Source organism: Raphanus sativus, chromosome 2 (genome assembly GCF_000801105.2).
Source record: "Raphanus sativus cultivar WK10039 chromosome 2, ASM80110v3, whole genome shotgun sequence".
Taxonomy (NCBI): Eukaryota; Viridiplantae; Streptophyta; class Magnoliopsida; order Brassicales; family Brassicaceae; genus Raphanus; species Raphanus sativus.
In genome coordinates, this window is record NC_079512.1 from 27,170,797 (window position 1) to 27,193,601 (window position 22,805).

A 22,805-nucleotide genomic window follows, 5' to 3' on the forward strand; every position below is an offset into this window, starting at 1 on the left:
GCTCTGCTCTTCGGATCTAAGTTCTATGCGATGTGAGATTCGTACAGAGATTAGGTTTTGAAATTTTCCAATCGGATATATAGGCAGCATTTCATGATATTCGTCGTGTGTATTCCGGAGCTATAGATCTCACCTCTTCTTTTTACTATTATCTATTTTCGTGTCATTGTGAAGGATATATATTCGTGGCTTTGTGATTTCTAGACGGTTTTAGTTATGGTTCGGATATATATTTATTTATTTTATGGATGTTTCTCAGATTTATCTTTCTCGTTCTCTGCTTAATTATTTATCAAACTTATGCTTACGATACGAGCTTGTTTTACACATCACGGTTACTAGTAACCTACCGTTCAAAATCGAATCGTTTCAGCCGGAAATTTATTGGAATTTATTTGTTGAATGTATGATTAGATCACAAATCGATATAGAAAGAAACTTTTAGCTTTCGTTTTGAAGATGCGACATAACAATTGCTCTTGCTTAAAAAAAAAAAAGACATAACAATTGCTCTATTTTTCATTTTTAAGACATATTTTTTATGTAGCGAATGTGTGAACAAGTGATGTTCATGTTATTCATAAATGCATAGTTTAGCAGATTTCCCTCAGAAAGTATATTTTGATAATTATCTCCATTAATACAGCATAAACAAAGTACTTTCTCAAATTTGCAAAGCTGGGAGCATATAATTACAATTTTAAGTGCCAACGATTCTAAGCGATTCTTGAAGCCAATAATCACAATTTTGAATGCCAACGATTCTCTCTTCACATGACCGTTTGGTTCTGAGGTTTGTGAATGTATGTTGGCATCATGATTTTGTAGCCTTGTAGGCCATGATCATCTCTTCAATTTCAATCGAAAAAGAAAGATATTCTTTGAAATAAAGAAACAAACTTACATCAACGCATTTTGTCAACATGTTTGATTGCTAAGCTATTCAATGCCAAAATCTTCGCAGAAGAAAACAAGCAAAAATAAAACGAGAAGGAAAAAAATGACAAAAGGAAAATGGGATGATTAAGACAAAGCGCATATGTTTGCAAAAAACGGGATGACTAAGACACAACACTACATAGGATTCTTTGTAATAAAAAGGTTCCCTTTGGTTACACTCATATAAGGATTATTTTCTTCATAATCTAAAGATAGCATCAGTCAAACATTTTGCTATTAGCTCTCCCTTTTTAACATTTCAGCTAGTTTCTCACAAGACATGATCACTCTTCTGTTAATTGCATAAAAAAGCCAGGAGGGCACGAAAATAAAATAAAAATAGAAAGGGCTTATTTGTTGTAAGTATTAAACAACAGGGGCTCATATGCAAATTCCGAAAAAAAGAAAGAAAAAGGAGGAAGCGAGAGGGTTTTGAAGGTGAGCTCAAACTCCGTCAACCTCTGGAGTAATTTGAAGGCCTTAATTAGATCGTCTCCTCCTCTTTGTCGGAGAAAATGCAATCGATCCGTAGTAGCAGTACAAGGCTGCTTCAGAGGAACCGTTTCTCCATCTCAAACACTCTTCTTCTCCCTTTCACTTCGTCTTCTTCTCCAAGCTGGTCTGGTAATGTATCATCGAGGAGTTTCGATTCTTCCCATTCCACCAGAGCTTTCGGTTCACCAGCGACGTATCTCATTAGCTCCTTGACAAAGCCTCTTTCTTCCTCCTCCTCCGCACCACTACCTGTAAGCAGCCGCTTCTCTCCTTGGATTGATGATTAGTTGTCAATAAGAGATGTAATGGTTCCAAATGGGAAATTGTATAAAAAGGAATAAACTTTGCTACTGGGCTAGATTTGATTGGTGGTTGTGGCAAATGTTTTGGGCAGAAACATAACTGTACGTATTCATCGAGATGCTTTTCCACCGTTGGAGATTCTGTTCCTCAAGGATTCTCTGTCTCAGCTCCTGATTCCCCTCCTCCAAGAATCAAGTTCAAGCGGCTTGATAAAACCGCCAAGCATATCATGCAGGTACCAACTTTAACTTTTTGTTGATTTATTAAGTCATTGGATAAATTACACAATCACTGTCATGTTTAAAAAAAAAAATGTCAAACGATCTTCTTCAGATTGTAGACAAGGAGGCTGTTGAGGAAGTGAGAACTCGTAGAGAGATACCAGAGATAAGGCCCGGTTACATTGTGCAGCTTAAAGTGGTAAAACATACTATTTGAAACTCGTAGATTGCATATTCTCATAGGCTTTGTTGCATTTAAGTTTTTTTTGTTGGGTTACCCTTGTTTGAAACACAGGAAGTGCCTGAGAACAAGAGGCGTGTCTCAATCGTGAAAGGAATTGTGATAGCAAGGCGTAATGCTGGTCTTAACTCTACTTTTAGGATTAGAAGGCTTGTTGCTGGAGTCGGTGTCGAATCCATGTTTCCCTTGTAAGTGTACTTGCCTGATATAATAGCATTATGGGCAAAATGGCAAAACTGATATGTGAGTTGGGGGGTGAAACAGGTATTCGCCAAACCTGAGGGAGATTAAGGTGTTGGACAAGAAGAGAGTGAGAAGAGCCAAACTTTATTACCTCAGGGACAAGATGAACGCTCTCAAGAAGCATTAGAGACCACCTGTCTAATCAAATCAATCATAAAAAGCATTAGAGAGCACCTTTATTATCAAATCAATCATAAAAAGAAAGCACTCTACTCTCTTCAACTAAGTGCTTAATGATTTTGTTTTTAGTTTGGCGATTTGGCCTTCAGTCACATATTGGACTGTGTAATGTAATGAATAATGAATGGATCCCTTGGGAGTTTTTTTTCCTCCACAAAGCAAATGTTTGCTTCTAACTCACGTTAAACCACCTTGATGAGAAAGTCCTTTAGGAAGCAACACAAAATTAATCTCTTTTTAACATACCATTTTATTGATATTCTAGGAACATTCATATTGTTTCTCCCTTTCAATCATTGGTCTTAACCAAGATGTTATAGATACAGCATTCTAGACCAGTACCTTTAGTGCATCGATCCAATTAAAAAAAGAAATATAACAGAATCTTATGTTTATTCAAGTTTCCACATCAAACTTGTAAAACACACAAATTTTAAATGGCATCCACACCACAAAGAAGCATTGCATTGAAACGTGTCCACGTTTTATTATCATCCCCAAACTTTGTTGAAAATTGTCTGAAAAGAAAGCTCTCCCTTTCACATTGGGAAGAAGGATAGGATTCTGAAACTTGTTTTACTTGTTCCACCAATGCAAGAAATCCTTGCGCCTGTTGATTTTCTTCTGAAGCTGGAGGAGTCCATAGAGCAAAGCCTCAGCGGTCGGAGGGCACCCAGGGACGTATATGTCCACTGGCACAATCCTGTCACAGCCTCGAACAACTGAGTAGGAGTAGTGGTAGTATCCACCTCCATTGGCGCAGCTTCCCATCGATATCACCCACCTTGGCTCCGGCATTTGGTCATAAACCCTGTCATTGTTTTCCAGAGATTAGAAACTAGAACTTCTTCAACATGATAAACAAGAAAAGCATCTATAGAAAACATTTGAGTTAATCCACAAGACTGATTTTGCTGGTAATTTGAACCGAGTTCTAAGCATATATATATAAAATTCGATCACTAATAGGTTATTAGGCATGAGAACTAATCTAGACCAACTTATGATTTATAAAACATCAAACCAGAAAAAACAGGAACCTAATCAAGTGTGTCGGATATCAATTTCTCAATAAACAACACACCTCGCAAGAAAATGAACATCAAGTCTCAAAGACAAAACAAATCAAAACAGGCTTTCTAAACAGTCACCCACAAGGAGCCAAAACAACGGATTGATAAACCTAAACCATGATAGCTGAAACAACAATAATCACAATCACCTGAAACCCTAAACTCTACGATTCTATCAAAACACAATCACGACAGGGAGATTGATTGATTAAAAAGAGGCGTTTTTTTTTTACTTGCGAAGAGCAGGAGCCATCTTGTTAGTAAGCGTCCCCGCGACAATCATACAGTCAGATTGGCGAGGACTCGGCCTGAAGATGATACCGAACCGGTCCAGATCGTAGCGAGCAGCACCGGTGTGCATCATCTCCACGGCGCAGCAGGCGAGGCCGAAGGTCATAGGCCAGATCGATCCCCTACGAGCCCAGTTCATGAGATCGTCGACTTTGGAGATCACGAACTCCGCCGTCTTCGAGAGTCCCGGGGGAGGAGGGGAGGAGGCGGAGGGAGGACCTGGGCGGGTGTAGGATGTCGGTGATGTCGATGGGGAGAGAGCGGGGAGAGATGTGTGGATGTGGGAGACCGAGGCGGCGCCGGCGCGTTGAGATTGGAGGAGGAGAGGGAGGCGCGTGGCGGCGTTTCGCGTAATCGTTTTGGCCATTTTTTGTATGTTGTCTTGTCTCTCTGAGTTTTGTTTTGTTTTTCCTCTCTGTCGTGGAGTTGTGATAACCAGGTGGAGATTACTATTTATATTGAACTAAGATATAATATGCTGTTTTAATTTAATAAAGAACATAAAGTAATAATAATTTTATTATAATTTTATGATTGATTTGCATATGTTGTGTGAAATTTATTTATAATTAATTTTTTTACATAAGTTCAAGTTAAAATTTTTATTTTATAATCATGATACATAAATGAATTTTATTTATTTATTTAATAGATAGTTTTTATTCATGATTTTTATTAAATAATTTATTATATTGTTGAATTTTATAATTTAATTTTGTTTAATAACTTTTTTAAGTTGTTTGGTTCTTCAAAGTTTGATAATTAATATGATGACAATTATATATTTAAAATGTTCTATACAATTTTTTGGTTTAAGATTTTTAAAAAGGATAATTAGGATTCAATATTTTTTACATTTATTTTTTCTTTATGATTTTAGAAAAAGAAAATTAGTGTTAAATATTTTAAAACACATATCACAATCTTAAAATTTTAATTGACATGTGTCGTGATCGTGTTAATTACTAACTTTGAAGAACCAATCATTATTATAATAAAAAAAAATTGTTTAGAATTCTGAAAAAAAAAGAAAAATTCTGAAACAATTAATATTAAATGAATTTTAACTATTAAATAATTTTTACAATTAGATTATTCAAAATTCGTATTTATTATATAAGTACATATATATTTTAATCATTATATATTTAAACACATGTAAAATATTAGAAAAAAAATTATCAAATAATATTTTACAATTATTTTATTATGAAATATTTTAACAAATCTAAAAATTTTAAATATATAACTGTCATGTGTCATAATCATGTTAATTAATAATTTTGAAATGTTTTTTAAACTAAAATCAGTTTGTACAATATTATCTTTTGTTTAGAATATTAAAAATGGAAATTACTATTAATAATATTTATAATAAGGTTTTTAATTATGAGATAGATTAACACATGTCACAATTTTGAAGAAGGAAAAATTCTGAAAATAATATTAAATAAAATTTTAACTATTAAAATATTTACAGTTAGATTATTAAAAATTCGTTTTTATTTTATAAGTACATATATATTTTAATCATTATATATTTAAACACATGTAAAAATATTAGAAGGAAAATTACTATCAAATAATTTTTTACAATTATCTTTTTAGAATATTGAAAATGGAAAATTACTATTAATAATATTTATAATAAGGTTTTTAATTATGAGATAGATTAACACATGTCACAATCTTAAAGAAGGAAAAATTCTGAAAAATAATATTAAATAAATTTTAACTATTAAAAATCATATATATAATGAGAGACTTTTCTCTCCTCCTAGAAGGTCCACGTCAGCATCTTTTTAATGTTAGTGGGGCCCATATTCTGTCCGGTTTATTTTGGTCGTAAATGTGTGGTTTTTGGTCCGGTTTGTTTGTTCTAATACGATTGTTGTTAGGTTTGATTTGGATAAAACTATGCGTTTTGTCATACATCCAAAATTAGGGCTCCATCCTTTTCTTTCTTCCTGACAGAATTCGATCCGCCATATCTCTTTTCACTTCTGAAAAACTTTTGTTTCTCTTCTCATCTCTGAACTCGATCTCCCCGTTATCTCTTCACCTCCCATTAGGTTTGATATATAGGTTTTAATTCGTGAATCATTGATAATCACATTAGAGACAGTCACGATGTCGACGCCTCCGTTACCTTCACGCAAACTCTATATATATCAACGGCTTAGGGGGATGATTGACCCTTGGAACCACTGTCAATTTATTATTTTATAAAGCGTTGAAAGTCACTCAGAGATGGCTTACTCCGATGTTGTTCTTGCGCACTCCCCCTTGACGCTCTCCGCCTCCGTAGATCTGCCCAGATCATGTTGGTCATCTCCTCCGTTTTTGGACTCGAAAAATCAAGAAGCAAGGTGAATTCATGGAATCACTCTGCTCCTCTTTCATGAGAAGGTATTGTAACCAGGAGTGTTTTTTCCTTACATTTTTGATTCTGTAAAAAGGTAATGATCTTAATCTTCCATCTCTACCTGCAGAATTTGGTTGTTGATATTTTTGAGGTTGTAAGAGTCTCACGATTTGAGGTTTGTTCTTCATAAACTCTTGGTTTTTTATTTTAAATTTCTATTTTTTTTACTGCATTTATTCTTTTTTTTCATCACATCGCAGATGTTGTTGGGCAAATTCAATCTGTCTAAGATTCGGACCTGAATGACGCTACAGTTACGAGCCGAGTTGTTGTTTGTTTCACCGTAAGTGACCAACACCGTTAATTTGTTTAACTATTTCAGAAGTCATCTTTATCGTAATAACTTATTCCAATTTGCATAACAGGAGGGTTGTCGTCTACCTTTCTTTGTGTGATGATGAAGCAGCAATGTTTAGGGGTCTCATTAACTCAGGTGATAGGTCACAGTCAGTCATGGTGGTTACTACTGTGAATCCCAAAATCTTCGGAGGTTTGTAAACTGTAAACTCAGCCATCATATTGAACATCGTTTGTCACTTTCTTTACTTATGCAAGATTTAATGTTGTTCCATCATATGATTTCCAAAACATCTTCATTCCGCAGGTACCCTATACTTCACGACAGCAACAAAATTGTATTTTTATCCAGCCCTTCAAGCCATTGCAGAGTTCACAGCCAGGTACAACTCATTATGTTTTAACTTTTACGGTTGAGCTAATATTCAGTTTTGTGGTTGCTTAAACCAATGAAGTTCTAACTTTCAAGACCAATGAAGTTGAATTTTCTGAGGTAGAATGTGGGGGGAGGCGTCTAGAACTGCCAGGAACAAGGTTAGAGGTGAATACAAGGAACCAAGTCCAACTACCTTGGGAGGCAAAAAGAATATCCTCAAGCGCCCCTGTGAGTGAAGTTAAAAAAACTCTCCCACCGTCAAGCTAACTCTGTTATTGTTTCATTAACATTTATCTAACGTATTATGCATTTCCTATTTTAGACTTTACAGTTATTTTTCTATTTGAATGGTTTTGTTTTATTTATAGACTTCTGTTTTTTATCTTTAAAGAAAAAGGGTGGACGTTATATTTTGTATGGTTGGTAAGAAATTGTACAACATGACATTAGCATAGAAAAGTAGAGAACACAGACTTGGATGGAGCCTGCAGTGTTAGTGATCATAGAACTTACCACGGAATTAACATTGATGATTCGGTTAGGTGAACCTCGGATTAGGGACGGCAAGAGGAGTACTGAAAGAAGCGATGGAGCTAAATGATTGACTTGCACTTCCATCTACATTTTCAACTCTTCTTCTACACTTCACCTCCATCTACATTTTCAATAACAACTCAAGTATTTTTAACATCCCCGCGCTTGCGCGGGGTTTCACCCCTAGTATTTACAATTAGATTATTCAAAATTTGTTTTTATTATATAAGTACATATATTTTAATCATTATATATTTAAAACACATGTAAAAATATTAGAAAGAAAATTACTAACAAATAATCTTTTACAATTATCTTTTTTAGAATATTAAAATTATAAAATTACTATTAATAATATTTATAATAAGGTGTTAATGATGAGATAGATTAACACATGTCACAATCTTAAAGAAGGAAAAAATCTTAAAAATAATATTAAATAAATTTTAACTATTAGAAAATATTTACAATTAGATTATTCAAAATTCGTTTTTATTATATAAGTACATATATTTTAATCATTATATTATTTTAACACATGTAAAAATATTAGAGGGAAAATTACTATCAAATAATATTTTACAATTATATTTTTTAGAATATTAAAAATGGAAAATTACTATTAATAATACTAATAATATTTATAATAAGGTTTTTAATTATGAGATAAATTAACACATGTCACAATCTTAAAGAAGGGAAAATTCTGAAAAAAAACTTTTAGATAAATTTTAACTATTAAAAAATATTTACAATTAGATTATTCAAAATTCGTTTTATTATATAAGTACATATAATTTTAATCATTATATATTTAAACACATGTAAAATTATTAGAAGGAAAATTACTATCAAATAATCTTTTACAAATATCTTTTTTTAGAATATTAAAAATGGAAAATTACTATTAATAATATTTATAATAAGAATTTTAATTATGAGATAGATTAACAGATGTCACAATCTTAAAGTTTTAATTGCCATGTGTCACGATCATATTAATTAGTAACTTTGAAGAACCAAGTTTTATATAATAAGATTTGACCAAAAAACTATTTATATTTGAGTTTCCAAAAAAAAAAATAATGAATAATATTTATAATCTTTTTCACCTGTTTTCTTAGTAATATAAATTTTAAAAATCCATTTTATTGTATACTATAAACATATAGTTATTTCGAATATCATATAGTCTTAGTAGAAATGTTAATGATCCATTCAAAAACCAAAAAAAGTTGGAAGTAAGAATGCTGCTGAAATGATAATTTTGTCTACAGATGACATAACAAGTTAATTTTGTAAGTTTATTGGATCTATTTTGGATCTTCATATCGTCAAGTAGACTCCCCAAATCCTTTTTAGATCGCAAGTAAATACCCAAAACAAGACTACAAGGCCTTAATTCTTGGCCATCTGGACCCTCCTCTGTGGATGGAAAATGCATCTCCAATTTAGGAGGTTAAAGGGATGGACTGCTTCGTGTATTGCGCTGGATCCAATTGAGTGTTTTGGGTGTTAGTAGATTACATCGTTGTTTATGTGGTAGAATCTCTGATGAGGTCTAAAAACTTTGTATCAATGAAATGAAATTTAATGTTGAGCCAAAAGAAAAAATATCACACTCCAGACAAACTCAGTTTATGGGTTTCTGGTAGAACTGGAAATGAATCAAAGTTTGAGATATGACCAGAAGCTTAGGGCATGCGCATCAGCGATGCGTCGCTCGAGTTCACGAATGGATTTTTTTATTAGTTTTTTTTTAACTTTTTCTGTTTGATTAGAAAAAAAAAAAATAGATCAATCGCGGGCCACCATGTGTCGTAGGGCCCGCGCTACAGTTATGATACGGGTTTACTGTGGTGATCTCGCACGAGACGGGTTCGTCTTTTTCTTCTTATTTATTATTTTTTTACCTCGGAAAACGCGTGAACTTTTCCCACGAGACTTCAATGCACATGCCCTTACGGCCAATTTAGTTCATGGGCTTTGCTATTTTATCGTTGCTCTGTTAATGTAATGTTAATGGACCTTAGTCTGTTAATCTATACTATTAAAGTAAAATACCTAATAGGATTTTACTCTTAATTTTCTTTGATAATTACAAGCCATGCCATTCCTATATTAATGCTTAATAATGTTTAATCAATATTTTGTTTCATGTCGCCTAATTAAAATCGGGCCCACTCAATTAACTTCACAGATTTTGTTCTTAATTAATAAGTAAGTTTTAATTAATTGGTTAATCACTTGACTGCATCTATTTAATTCATTGGTTACAGTTGGCGTTTACAAATCTAAAACATCAGTGCTTTGATCGTTTGTTTCTTTTTTATATTTTATGAACATAATTTATGTTTCCATCTATTTTTTTGTAAGACATCGTTGAATAAAAGTTTCATGGGTAAGAACAGACTGCTTTAGTTCTCCTAATTTAATTTTTGTGTAATACTCCCTCCGTTTTCTTTTATAAGTCGTTTTAGAGGAATTTTTTTTGTTCCAAATTATATGACATTTTCGGTTTTCTATGTAAAATTTATTAACAGTTTATGTTGTATGACCAATGATAATATATCTTCTATTTTTTCATTAGTTGATTTGTGGTTGTGTAAATAGTTAATGATATTTTTGTCTAGAAAATATAAGAAATTTATGTTTTTTTAATCTATGTGCAAGATTCTAAAACGACTTATAAAAGAAAACAGAAGGAGTATTATTTATATGAACATAAGATATACCATATATTATAAAATATTATTGATTAACTATATATGATATATATTCAACAAAAAGAATTTTTTAAACTAAACCTTTTAAAACTTAAAATTTAAAGTACTAATTTTTAAATTACATGTATGTTGTATAATATATGTGAGAGCATAATATAACTGATAATATAACTGTATATGTATGTTTCATTTTGTGTTAAAATTACTTTTTACGTGTGTAGACTGTGAAATTTTAAAAAATAATACTACCTCCGTTCCTGAAAATAAGATTTTTTAGACAATTCACACATATTAAGAAAACAATCAATGTTTCAATTAAACTTTTTATTTATATTTATTATACACTTTCCAATAACTGTGAACCAGTAAATTTAGTCAATTCAATTGTTTTCAATTAATGTGTCTTAAAAGTATCAAAAGTACCTTAAAAATATAGAAAATCTATTATTATGGAACAAAACTAAAGTCGAAAAAATCTATTTTCAGGAGCGAAGGTAGTAATATGTTACCTTATTCACAAACTTAAGATTAAAAAAACTAAACTTTTACCGGAGTAATAAGTTATAACGTGGGTGATTGGTTGTGTTGTATATCTATACTTTTAGCTTTATTTATTTTTAAATTACTAATTTTGTCAGTTATGTTGTAGTTTTATTTTTGAAATTTAAAACGTACAACAAAATTTCTATTAATTTTTACCAATCATGATTTAGCTTTATTGTTAAAGCTACAGCAGAAAAAAAAAACTAAATCAAACTTTTTTCTTATGTATTTTAGACAAAAATCCTACATCTTTATTTATATGATGTAGAAACTATTAAATGAAAAAAATTATCTATAATATCAAATAAATTAGATAATCATAGTATAAACATCTATAAATATTTTAAATTAATTCTGTGTGTTTTAAAAATTATTGAAATATTTTAGATAACATAAATATTATTTATATCACATCTTAAATAGCAGTAAATTTTGATAATTTATAAAAATCATAAATACTAATTATTTTTGTTGATAAATAATAATTATTTTATATATACATCACATATTTTATTTTGAAATATCTATAGTATATAGTTTACAGCTACAACAAATTTAACTACAACAAAAGTCTCTGCAAAAAAATCTACAATAACAACTATACAATTACAACTAACTTACCTACAACTAAATTTTTACAGTTAAATTTTTACAGCCACAGTCGAACCAATCATCACATTTCTCATAAATTATTTCTCATCAGAATATTCTCTTCAAAGCTCAAATTTCCATATACTTTCAGATTTATAAGTAAAATAAATTATATGCAAAAATTAAATATAAATAATGGACAAAAAGTTTAAATAGGAGAAATTAAAAAAAAAAAATATTATGTGATAAGAAACTTAATACGAGACGTCAAAAGATAAAAAAAATTCAACTATAGATGCAAAGCTCAAATATTAAAATAAAAATGTTAACTATAGTGACATTTTATGAAACATAAATTTTATATTCAAAAAGTTATCCCGCGCTTTTAAAGCGCGGGTCAAATTCTAGTTATATATTTAAAACTTTTCAAAGATTTTTATTTGGCTTTAGCTGTGAAAATGTATACGTTGATGATGACGTGAGTCATGAGACGTCCAAATCGGTTATCGTACGAACCAGAACTACTATTTACAAACAAATAGAGTAACTCATTTCGTCAAGCATCATAAGATGATAGGCCTGCGACTTCGGTTTTCCGGAACCGAACCGAACCGTCGGTTTTCGGTTAACCGAAGTTTCAAAAAAAATTCCGAAATAAACCGAATGAAATTTCGGTTCGGGTCGGTTCGGTTATCGGTTTTTTCGGTTTTCAAATTTATTTCCGAAAATAACCGATTTTAAAAAATTTCGGTTAATTTCGGTATAGTTTTTCCAAAATATTCGGGTATTTTCGGTTAAATTCGGTTATTTCGGTTAGTTTCAGTTATTTTTGGGTTATTCGGTTATTTTCGGTTTGGGTTTTCGATTATTTTCGGTTATTATTTTCGGCTTTTAGAATTTTTTAAAAAAATCAAAAACCGAACCGAACCGATAACCGAATTAATTTTTAAACCCATACCGAATTGAAAACCGAACCGAACCGAAAATCGAAAAAACGGTTCGGTCCGGTTCGGCCCATTCGGTTCGGACAAAAATCGCAGGCCTAGATGATATACTATCCCAGGAATGTTCTCTTTTTTTGGTATTGTGTTGGAAAGCTTTAAACTCATTTTTATCAACTTTAAGTAACACCAAAACTAAAACTTAAAAACTAAAATATCCAAATTTTAGCAAAAAATAAAAATAAAAAAACTTTTAAGTAATGGAAGTTTCTACAAGTGGACACGTAGTTAATCTTAGCAACAACTTCCATGTAACGTAAGCCAATAGCCATGATGTAATGAATTGGATTAAAAGCAAAGAAATGTCACTAGATAATGTAAAAATTCAAAGCTTAATGAAACTTTTACATGGATAGTACCGGTATATATTGCTTTACATATCTGATTACAATTTCACTATAATTAAACAGTAATACTTCTTTCTGCATGTGGACGTATCTTTTTTTTATCACAATTTTGTTGTTTGTCACAAGCATGTCGACGTATCTATATACTACTATTTAATACATAATATATTGTCGGCGAAGATTCGTGAATGTAGGCATATGCATATCTATATAATCAGAAGATTCATATACTGTATTAGATTGATGAGTAATGGTGGCGAGATGGAGACAGCAACAAAATAATTATATTAGTACTAACCAAATCTTACGCTAAGCTTTAAAGCTGAGTAATTGCGTCACACGTGCCCTCATTTAATCAGAAATTAGGGCAACACTTTCATCAAACAACCACTGCATGGTTTCACTAAAATAAGTAAACAGTCTTAAATTAAATCAGAAGTCTCCCGTCTGTTTAAATAAAAAAGTTGATCACAAAAATTATATCATAGCAAGGAAACTGCCGGGCTTTTTAGAAAGAGTTCTTTAATAATATACAGTAGTTTTGTAATCAGTAACGATAATGTGAACGATGGATCGAATAGTTAATACACTAGATTTACTCGTTTATCATAAAATACTTCAAATCATTATTTCAATGTCACCATATGTTCAGCTGAGAATGTTTAAATTGTTTTTTTTAAAACTATATCTATAGTAATAAAAATGTGAACATGTAGTGAAATCTACGTTTTAAAGGGGGCGGGGGAGAGCATTATATCGTTTGATTGATAGGAAAACAACTTTAGCGAACACAAAAAACTGTGAAAATCAGGAGGCATACATATTTAAATGGTATCCTAGATGTAAAGATTAAGAAATGTGGTTGGTAGGTTAATCACTAAAATATTTCCATGGAAAACATATGATGAATAAATAATTCTATATAAATACTGGTGACAAGAAGCCAAGAATGTAATGGTACTAATATGTAATCGTTACTCAACAAAAGATACTACGTAGGTACGTTTATTCGGTATCTATTGAGCTGTTCCTTTTGGATTCATGATCTCCATGTTGATCTCTAAATATTAAATTAAACAAACTCAAGTGCGACTAAGTTGTTGCATTGCAATCAATCATACAACGTGAAAACACATCAATATATAAAATGTCACAAGCGTACAACACACTATGATTGAGAATATTCCATCGAGTTTGTCATTACTTATACAATACAACCTAGTCGCATTTGAGTTTGTTTAATTTAACCACCACAGCTAAAGTAGATTAGAATGTTACTATTTATTAATAATATTGTCTGCCTAATCTTAAATGAATACGTGATTACTCAGTTTATAATCTACGTTCCGTAAAAAGTAAATAAGTCAATCATTCAACATGAAGCTGGTTAAAGAGGATACTACTTCTTTCTCCTGTTGTAGATTTTCTTTTTTTACTTTATTACATGTTTTTTTGAACTATTACTTTATTACATGTTTTGAAAGCTAGCTGATATCAATAATGTCTTTGTATGTTTATAATTTTAATCAATTTAATTATGATGTTCAGATGTGGAGCATATAATATATAGAATTTAAAAAATAAAAAAGGAAAATTGAAAGTTTTGGGCAGATTTATAATTAAGCAAAAGGGACTTACGGTTTTACGCTCTTGTTGGGTGCCAATGACACATACCAACTCGACAAGAAAACGACATGTGTGTTCTCACCCTCCGATGCAATGGGCCCTGTTTATTGCAATAGAAAACCACACGGTGTTAATGTTTAAAAAGTGGAGAAGACTAAGCATAAAAGGAAAGACGACAAAACTAAGTTAAAATCCAACGGGTGAGGATTCATCATCTTGTCTCATAAAGTCAACAGTACGCGGACTTTTTTTCCAAGAACATGATTCTTTATTTTGGCCCCTGTACTATTCTCCCTATTCTGTATTATACTAATTTTTTTTTGTCACTGTATTATACTAATAAAAATGTCCTTCATGGGGTTTGATCGAAGGGAGAAAATGAGTATTATGTCTTAAAATTTTTATTTGTAATTTATCTTAGCAAACTATTTCATAGGGATTGATACAAAATAGAAGAAAATAAAAAATGAAGTAGCGTTTTTTTGGACAACAATGAAGTAGCGTTTAAATTTCTTAAAATGCATGTATAAATTGAAAACAGAAAGAAAAGTAAAAAGTAAAATAATGGAAAAAATGGAAAACGGGGGTACCGACACGTTTTGGGTTTATACATAGAGTATAAAAGTCGTGGCATAAATTGCAATGATTAAGAAAATATAGGGGCGAGAACGTAAAGTGTAGAAGAAGAAAGAATGAAAAAAACTGTCGGTCCCTTAACCAAGGGTTAAGCTGATCATGGTATCTAGTTAGTCCCTGTGATTATGGTTTTGCAGGTCCCACATTAAACCCGAGTCGACCGTCGGTGACTCAGTAACGAGTTTTCCTATATATATTTTTCTAAAGTCACAAGCCTTGTTTCTATTTATAAACAAGAAAAAAACGAATATAGCCATCATTTTGTGAGAGAGAAAAGGCCATGGAAAGATAGATAATAACTCCCTGCTTATATTGAAATATACAGAGGAGAGAGAGAAATGGGAGATTCAAGCGGTTCTGTCTCCATTGATATGGAGGCATTGTCTCTTGGAGTACAGGTAAATTATACTACCAGTTTCAGTGTTTTTTTGTGCGTGTGTTGCTTATTGGATTATGTTTAATACTTTAATGGTTTCTGCATTCATCGAGCTGCTGCTTTATTCCTCAAAAAACATTATTTATTTATCTGGATGTTATTTTTAGTTATTCTGCTGTAGTTACATTCATATTATGCTGCTAAGTGGTTTCTAGCAATTTCTTGAATCGTTTTGTAATAAAACAATGCTAGATTTTTTTTTTAAATGATGTTGCTTCATTACTATGTTTTGGAGCTGAAACTGGAATATGATCAAGGATGCTTTTGTTGTGTCGGTAATAATATCCAAAATTTCGAAATGTGTTGTCTCGATAATCTGATTCCTCGTTTCTGCTTTACGTTTGATTTTTTTTTTTTTTCGTCGTTGTAATTTTTAATGTCTTCCTCGATTCATAGACTCATTCATTTTGGAACGTGTGAGTGAGTTGGTTGATATGATTCTTGTGTCTAATAGGAGATTCCAAGTATGTATACAACCCTTCTGGGATCATTTTCCACATTTCTTTCCTCATTGTTTCTAATATTTTCTAAAGGATATATTTATTTATTTATTTTTACTATCATTGTGGAATTCCATAATGAAGTTTTTGTTCTTAAGTTGGTAGTTCAGATTTTTAATGATCCCTTTTGTTTTGACCAATCCGTATTTGCCGGTTATGAGTATATGATTTTAATGGGAAACTTTGCTACTTTTTTTTTACTCAGTTCCTAATTAAGTAAGTAATATTACTCATAGTGGAAATGAACGTCATAGTGTGGTCCTCATCTATTCATTTATTTCCTTTTTTTTTTAATTTGGGTTGATAGGAACACCTTGTGGAGACTACCTATGGCCCCGTATGTGTTGCCGTTTGTGGAGATCCAGATAAACCTGCTCTTATCACATATCCTGATCTAGCTCTTAACTGTAAGCCTTATACTTGGAACTTCTTCATCTCTACTTATCGAATAAGCCTTAACTTCACTAGCTCGTTAATGCGCAATTAGAAAAATTAAAGTTTTGAATAGGTGCTTCTTTTTAATATGTTACCGTTTGTCATGTTGCAGATATGTTCTGTTTTCAAGGATTATTGTTTTGTCCAGAAGCTAGTTCCTTGCTACTCCACAACTTCTGCATATATCACATAAGCCCTCTAGGCCATGAGGTTGGTAACTCAAGTCTCATCTTTTTACAAACTTCATACCCCTAAAAAAAACAATTCATGTTTCTTATTATATTGATTTCTTCAAGAGTTATTGCAGTTGGGAGCTCCAGTGATCAGTGTTGATGCTCCTTTGCTCTCCGCTGATGACTTAGCAGACCAGATTGTTGAGGTTCTTAACTATTTTGGGTAAGATTTCACCTCCTGCATAAGTTTTAAATCTGATCAGTGTTTTATTAAGTTGCCTATATTCTTACTTTTTTTAATATTGTTTTTCTTGTTTTTTTTCTTTTCTGAATTCTTTTTATTTTATTGCTTTTTTGGCTCTTATCCAGACTTGGTGCAGTCATGTGTATGGGTGTCACAGCAGGAGCTTACATTCTGACTTTATTTGCTGTAAGTATTTTTGACCTTACAGTAACAGTACCTCCTCTCTTAAGCATATCATTCTATTCGATATCCTGAATTTTAATTTGCCTACTTAAAATTCTTCTAGATGAAGTACAGGCAGAGAGTTCTGGGATTAATACTCGTCTCTCCACTGTGCCAAGCGCCTTCTTGGTCAGAATGGTTGTGCAATAAGGTTTATTTCTTCTCACAATGATATCTTTTGTTGGTTCTCACTTGTGGTTATGACCCTTGATTATCATCTAATCTTCATATCAAACATGTCAATAATTTTTACGCAGGTTATGTCTAATTTACTTTACTACTATGGCATGTGTGGAGTGGTTAAGGAATTGTTACTAAAACGGTTCTTCAGCAAGGTATAGTCTCAGTTCTCTCATGTACCATTTAACAAATAAGGTTTTGCATTTCTATAAATGCACGAGACAGATGAAAATGTTTGACATATATGTAATGATAGGAAGTTCGTGGTAATGCTCAAGTTCCAGAATCAGATATTGTTCAAGAATGCAGAAGAGTTAGTACCAAGCACTTTTCTTTTCTTTTTTTTTCTTTTGGCACATTTTTGGAAATAAAAATTTATATGTTGTGTTCTCTACTATCCAGTTACTTTGCGAGCGGCAGAGTACAAATGTATGGAGATTCCTTGAGGCAATCAACGGGTAATCTTGGTGTTTTCTTTTCGAGATATAAAGTCTTTTTCTTATTCTATATTAAAGCTGAAAAAAATAGTACTAGTGTATCTTATGTTTTGGTTTGGTTTGGTGTGAATACAGGAGAGTGGATCTTAGCGAAGGGTTGAGGAAATTGCAATGCAGAACTTTGATATTCATCGGTGAAAGTTCTGCTTACCACTCAGAGGCCGTTCACATGACCACCAAACTAGACAGACGATACGGTGCGTTAGTCGAGGTACAAGGAACTGGGTCGTTGGTGACTGAAGAGCAGCCACAGGCGATGGTAATACCAATGGAATACTTTTTGATGGGATATGGCTTGTATCGTCCTGCGTATAGTGTAAGCCCAAGAAGTCCTTTGAGCCCAACTAGAATCTCCCCCGAGCTGCTCTCCCCTGAAAACATGGGGTTGAAGCTCAAACCGATTAAGACAAGACTCTCCTTATGACGCTTCCTTCTTGTGCTACGGAAAATATTACAGCATTATACCTGATGATACACTACGTCTACGTGAATCGCCATTATTGTTTTTGGAGTTTGAGCTACTCTTGTGTTATGATTAAAGCTGTAGATATAGATAGAGACATTGATCATTTATATATATATATATATATAGAGAGAGAGGGGGAGAGAGAGAAGAAGAAGAGTTAAAAGAGGAATAAGGGAAGGGATTGACATATAGTAGAGAGAATACAGATGTTTTATGTTTGTCTTCAGTGAGTGAGAAGCTGTTCTTGTTCTGTCTGTATATTCGGTTGAATTATTATTTAAGGAAAATTTCTCATAATATGTTTTTATCAATCCGAGTAACGGTGTTGCTTTTCATGTTTCAATTGATTTTTGTGTGTTGCCTATTGTGCTTACATGTTATATAATAGGGAAGACTCTTTGCAGCTCACTATTAAGAAAGATTAAGCAAGTTGTGAAATTTTTAGAATAACAAATTGAGAGATATGAAATATTTAATTAGATATTTTCATTACAGATTACACTGAAGGTAAAGAAAAAGAAAACAATACTAATTACAATTGAAACAAATGGTACTGAAAAGGGCAGTAGGTTAGTGGGTTCCAGGAAGCAAACAATCTTAGGGTTCCATATAGTTTATTTTTTCTTGTTGTCAATATTGGTGTAACAAAACTTTAGCTGAGAAGAAACATTTGTGGTTTTTATGAGTTGTGGGATTGGCGTGACATCAGTATCATCCGTTGCTTAGCACTTTCTGATCTTACTATCTCTCCTTTCTGCCCAAATCCAAAGCATTGTTTATTTTAGTTTTTATTATTGCATAAAACGAAGATAAGAACACTCCAAGCCAGCTTTACCTCAATAGAAGTGTCTGGAGAAAACCACCTTAACAGTACTCCAAGATGCACAACCGCTGGTATCACTTTGAAAACCAGAGGTGTTGTAACCTGCTTAAACCAAACCATACTATCAGGTGAAATACACACATAGATAGAGGAAATGGTATATGATTATACCAGGCTAAGTGCGGTTGTCCCCAGGAGAAGCAAGTAGAGTTTGCCCTGATAATGTTTCAGAACTTTTAAGCTAGTTACACCTTAATAGTCTTTTATCCTATTCAATGAGAAGCAGTTTTGTTACTTACCTCGATCAGGTGGAGATTGGAGGCACGGCTAAGTAGTACAAATGCAAACTCCCCTATCTGAGCCAAAGATATACCAACCTGCATGAATTTCACTAAGGATAGTTAAGCACAAGAAGCAAACATGATCATACGTATTAGTTTGAAATAAGATTTTTCTTACCAGAAGAGCAGTTTTGTTGCTGTATCCAAATCCCTTGACAACTGTTGTAACTATAGTTGTCTTTATGATGATTACTAATATTACAGAAGCTAACAGTATATCCACATGTGTCCAAAGAAAATTGACGTTAACCAACATCCCAATGCTGGCTAGGAAAAGAGCAGCAAATAAGTTACGGATTGGTTCTATCTGCAGCAAAAAAATATAAAGCACCTAAGTCAGAATATGGACTCTTCAAGGGGTTAACATGATATGTTACAGATGAAACCAGTCTTTTGTGGTAATACATCATATGATCAAGACTTACTTGCTCCAGTGTATGTTCAGCGAGATCAGTAGTTGATATCATGACCCCTGCGGCAAAAGAACCTAGTTCAAGACTTAACCCCAGCTTATCACTACACTGAAAAAGAATTAGGAGAAGAAATGAACAAATGAGAATCTTGATGAACTCACACATGAAGAAATTGAAAAAAGGGGAAGGCTAAGTAAGACTCACCCAGGCTACGAGTAGGCAAAACGCAACAGCGGCTAACTGATAGAGTTCATTTGTCTGATTGATGAAGAAAAAAGATTAGGTAAAATAAATCTACAAATTAAATTTCATTGGAACAGAAGATAGGAAAATCATGTACCTGTGATGATAAGCTGACCATTAGCTTCAGCAACCAAGGAATACATGTCCGTGATAATATTGACAAAACAGCCAAAAACGAAAGCAGCACAACCACCCTTTATAAAAGAAAGAAAAGACATGATTTAACATCAATACTAATACGCTTTAGGTAGCAATTAACTTTATCATTAATTCCATACACTTTTGCCATTGACAACACTCCTTCAAGAACCCCAGAGTTTCCTCCAAGAACTGGAAGCAAAGCAAACAGCAAACCCACAGCACAGTCCTAGAAAACATATGCTAAAATCAAAACTCCAAGAGAGCAATACTCTCATCATTAAGTTAAGTAGGTTACTTATCATGCTTATCACATCGATAGGATTATAAATCCAATATTATTTCTAAGCAATACCAAGTCTACTTACTGCTCTAGTTCAAACTGAGTATAAGAAACTCAAAAATGATATTTTTCGTCCATTATACAGTATAAACACTATACAGTCTAGAAAGGCAATGGGACATAACATGTTTTATGAAAAGAACAATCAGATAGATACCTGAAGAATAAGGGTTCCAATAGTAACTTGGCCATGAATAGAATTAGTTGAATTTTTTTCCATGAGAAACTTCAGCACCTATAATAGTTTCAAGTCAGAAACACAAGATGAACATAAAAAAAAAATAGTAAAAAACAAATCTTACTGATAAGGTTATATATAACAGAGTACAGTGAAATTACCACCGCAGTTGATGACATTGACAAAAAAGCTCCTACAAATACCCCCTCTGAGTGTTTACCACCACATAACTGTCAACATGACCAATTGAAAACATGTCACAGAGAGTGTATACGTCTAAATTAAGCTACATAAAACTAAAATAGTGCGTCTAATACTGATGAAAATGACTCACCGACACTGTGATTCCGCACAAGAACATGAAAAGAAGAATTTGAAGAAGGCCTCCCAGAACAGCAACTGATCTAACCACTCGAAGCTACATAGTAAGAGGAAAGGTTATTGGTTATGCTAGACTAAGCAAACCAAAGATGTTGATCTCACCTTGGCAGTAGAGAACTCTAGACCCAATGCAAAGAGCAGAAACACCACACCAAATTGAGCTACTGTTTCAACCTACATGCAAAATAAAAGTGCAAAAAAAAAAACACATGTAAAAGCACATATATGCATATATGAACTTAAAAACATTCTTCATCTCACCTGGACCATCTCACTGATGAAGTTCAAACCTCCAGGGCCGATGATAGACCCTGCTAGCAAATAACCAGTTATCACCTGCATTAAGTACAAAGTAATTGACAACAATCATAAGACCGAGACATCATATACTGAAACCTACATTTATATTAACAGAGACTAAGAGTTGAACAAAAAATCGGACCGGCTGTCCAGCACAAGCAAAGGCGATACCACCACAAGTTGCAGATACAATGACAACCACCAAGTCCGATATCAATCTACATATGCCAAAAGAAGCAAAATAAATCAGTTGACTAACTCAGAATTTCAATAGAATATCATATTGAAACAAGAAACTTGCCTCAAGTCTAGCTGCAATACTGGATACTTGGATTTGAAATTGGATATGATGAAGACATTGTCCTGACACAACAATACCAAAATTGCCACGTAAGAACAAATACAACAGAACCAAACTAATATCTTCCTTGTATTAAAACTTACTTTCCGATCAATCAGAGTTGGAGTGTCTTCAGCTCTGTTATCATTGTCCAAGTTGAAAACATCATGGAGTTGAAACCGCCTAAAGAGGAAAATTAGATAAACGCTTAAATTCTGAAACATTATAAGAAAGTTTTAAGAGACAAAACAAGAAGTAGAATTGAATAGTGTACTTGTCCTCTTTTGTCTCGTTTTTCTTTGTTGTCTTTACTCTAGCTACAGTTTCCAGAACAGCCTGATCACCACACCAAGCTCACACTTTAGATACTCTAATGATAGACAAGCCAGTGATTACAACGGACAAACCTGCTGTCCGGCAACACTGTTGTTGAAGCTTCCAGGATCAGCCACTGACATTGATATAAAATCACAAGATAAAAGATTATTTGTCCAAAAAAAAAAAAAAGATTATTTGAGCCTTTCTAAAAGTAGAAGCTCACAAGAAGACAAGATCTAGGCGCATTATCTATTTCAGGAAACTCATGTCTTTGTAAGCTATTGAAGATGCATATACTATTCCACATTGGGTCTAAGTTACGGATTCAGGATATAGACACACTAACCTTCAGTCTGGTCGCTTTCGTTGAACTCTTTCTCGAGAGCGCGATCAATGATGTCGGCGAAGCTGCCTTCCTTAGGCTTAACAATAGAAGAAGCGTTGAGAGATGATGCTACGGAGGAGTTGGCGACGGTTTCTTCCTCTGACAGAGCAGGATCAGAGAGAGAGAGGGAGAAACAGAGGAAGAGTGAGAGTAAGAGGAGAGCAGCTAGTTCAAATGAGAGGAAAGATCTACTACTTCCACTTCTTCCTTCCAGCACCATGGCAGAACACCGTCGCGAGTGGTTAGGGAGAGAGAGAGAGAGAAGAAAGGGACAGTGGGAAGAGCGGGGAAAGAGAGATATTGCAATGGTCAACAACTTAGTACATACATACATACACAACATAACAAGAATATAATGTGA

The 22,805-nt window shown here is 32.9% G+C and overlaps 4 protein-coding genes and 1 long non-coding RNA gene across 6 annotated transcripts; 3 read left to right on the top strand and 2 right to left on the bottom strand.

The window, feature by feature from the left end:
• The first annotated feature begins 1,427 nt into the window (after window positions 1–1,427).
• Window positions 1,428–2,770, top strand: LOC108842847 (50S ribosomal protein L19-1, chloroplastic). Its single transcript, XM_018615885.2, has 5 exons — window positions 1,428–1,685; window positions 1,829–1,972; window positions 2,071–2,157; window positions 2,254–2,387; window positions 2,464–2,770. Exons 1-5 carry the CDS (start codon window positions 1,455–1,457, stop codon window positions 2,567–2,569), a joined length of 702 nt encoding a protein of 233 aa, XP_018471387.2. The 5' UTR covers window positions 1,428–1,454; the 3' UTR covers window positions 2,570–2,770.
• A 217-nt stretch (window positions 2,771–2,987) lies between these two features.
• Window positions 2,988–4,414, bottom strand: LOC108842848 (NADH dehydrogenase [ubiquinone] iron-sulfur protein 7, mitochondrial). Its single transcript, XM_018615886.2, has 2 exons — window positions 3,929–4,414; window positions 2,988–3,433 (listed from the first exon to the last, which is right to left on the bottom strand). The coding sequence occupies exons 1-2, from the start codon at window positions 4,351–4,353 to the stop codon at window positions 3,199–3,201; spliced, it is 660 nt and encodes a 219-aa protein (XP_018471388.2). The 5' UTR covers window positions 4,354–4,414; the 3' UTR covers window positions 2,988–3,198.
• A 1,406-nt stretch (window positions 4,415–5,820) lies between these two features.
• Window positions 5,821–7,492, top strand: LOC130502054 (uncharacterized). 2 transcript variants are annotated; one of them, XR_008940017.1, is made up of 5 exons: window positions 5,821–6,395; window positions 6,479–6,526; window positions 6,612–6,694; window positions 6,777–6,901; window positions 7,016–7,492. It is a non-coding gene; the product is annotated as an uncharacterized LOC130502054 (long non-coding RNA). The 2 variants fall into 2 exon arrangements; XR_008940019.1 differs by having other exon boundaries at window positions 5,821–6,355.
• Window positions 7,493–15,327: 7,835 nt separating this feature from the next.
• On the top strand, window positions 15,328–18,538 carry LOC108842650 (protein NDL2). Its single transcript, XM_018615631.2, has 10 exons — window positions 15,328–15,486; window positions 16,332–16,431; window positions 16,572–16,669; window positions 16,767–16,855; window positions 17,002–17,062; window positions 17,163–17,249; window positions 17,356–17,433; window positions 17,535–17,591; window positions 17,681–17,736; window positions 17,851–18,538. The coding sequence occupies exons 1-10, from the start codon at window positions 15,427–15,429 to the stop codon at window positions 18,197–18,199; spliced, it is 1,035 nt and encodes a 344-aa protein (XP_018471133.2). The 5' UTR covers window positions 15,328–15,426; the 3' UTR covers window positions 18,200–18,538.
• Window positions 18,539–18,688: 150 nt separating this feature from the next.
• Window positions 18,689–22,802, bottom strand: LOC108842649 (K(+) efflux antiporter 6). Its single transcript, XM_018615630.2, has 20 exons — window positions 22,406–22,802; window positions 22,149–22,192; window positions 22,016–22,077; window positions 21,846–21,924; window positions 21,703–21,764; window positions 21,544–21,619; window positions 21,363–21,437; window positions 21,204–21,275; window positions 21,055–21,138; window positions 20,882–20,950; window positions 20,700–20,777; window positions 20,340–20,428; window positions 20,159–20,255; window positions 20,023–20,076; window positions 19,831–19,926; window positions 19,524–19,712; window positions 19,364–19,441; window positions 19,236–19,280; window positions 19,077–19,166; window positions 18,689–18,995 (listed from the first exon to the last, which is right to left on the bottom strand). Exons 1-20 carry the CDS (start codon window positions 22,785–22,787, stop codon window positions 18,921–18,923), a joined length of 1,896 nt encoding a protein of 631 aa, XP_018471132.2. The 5' UTR covers window positions 22,788–22,802; the 3' UTR covers window positions 18,689–18,920.
• Window positions 22,803–22,805: the final 3 nt, after the last annotated feature.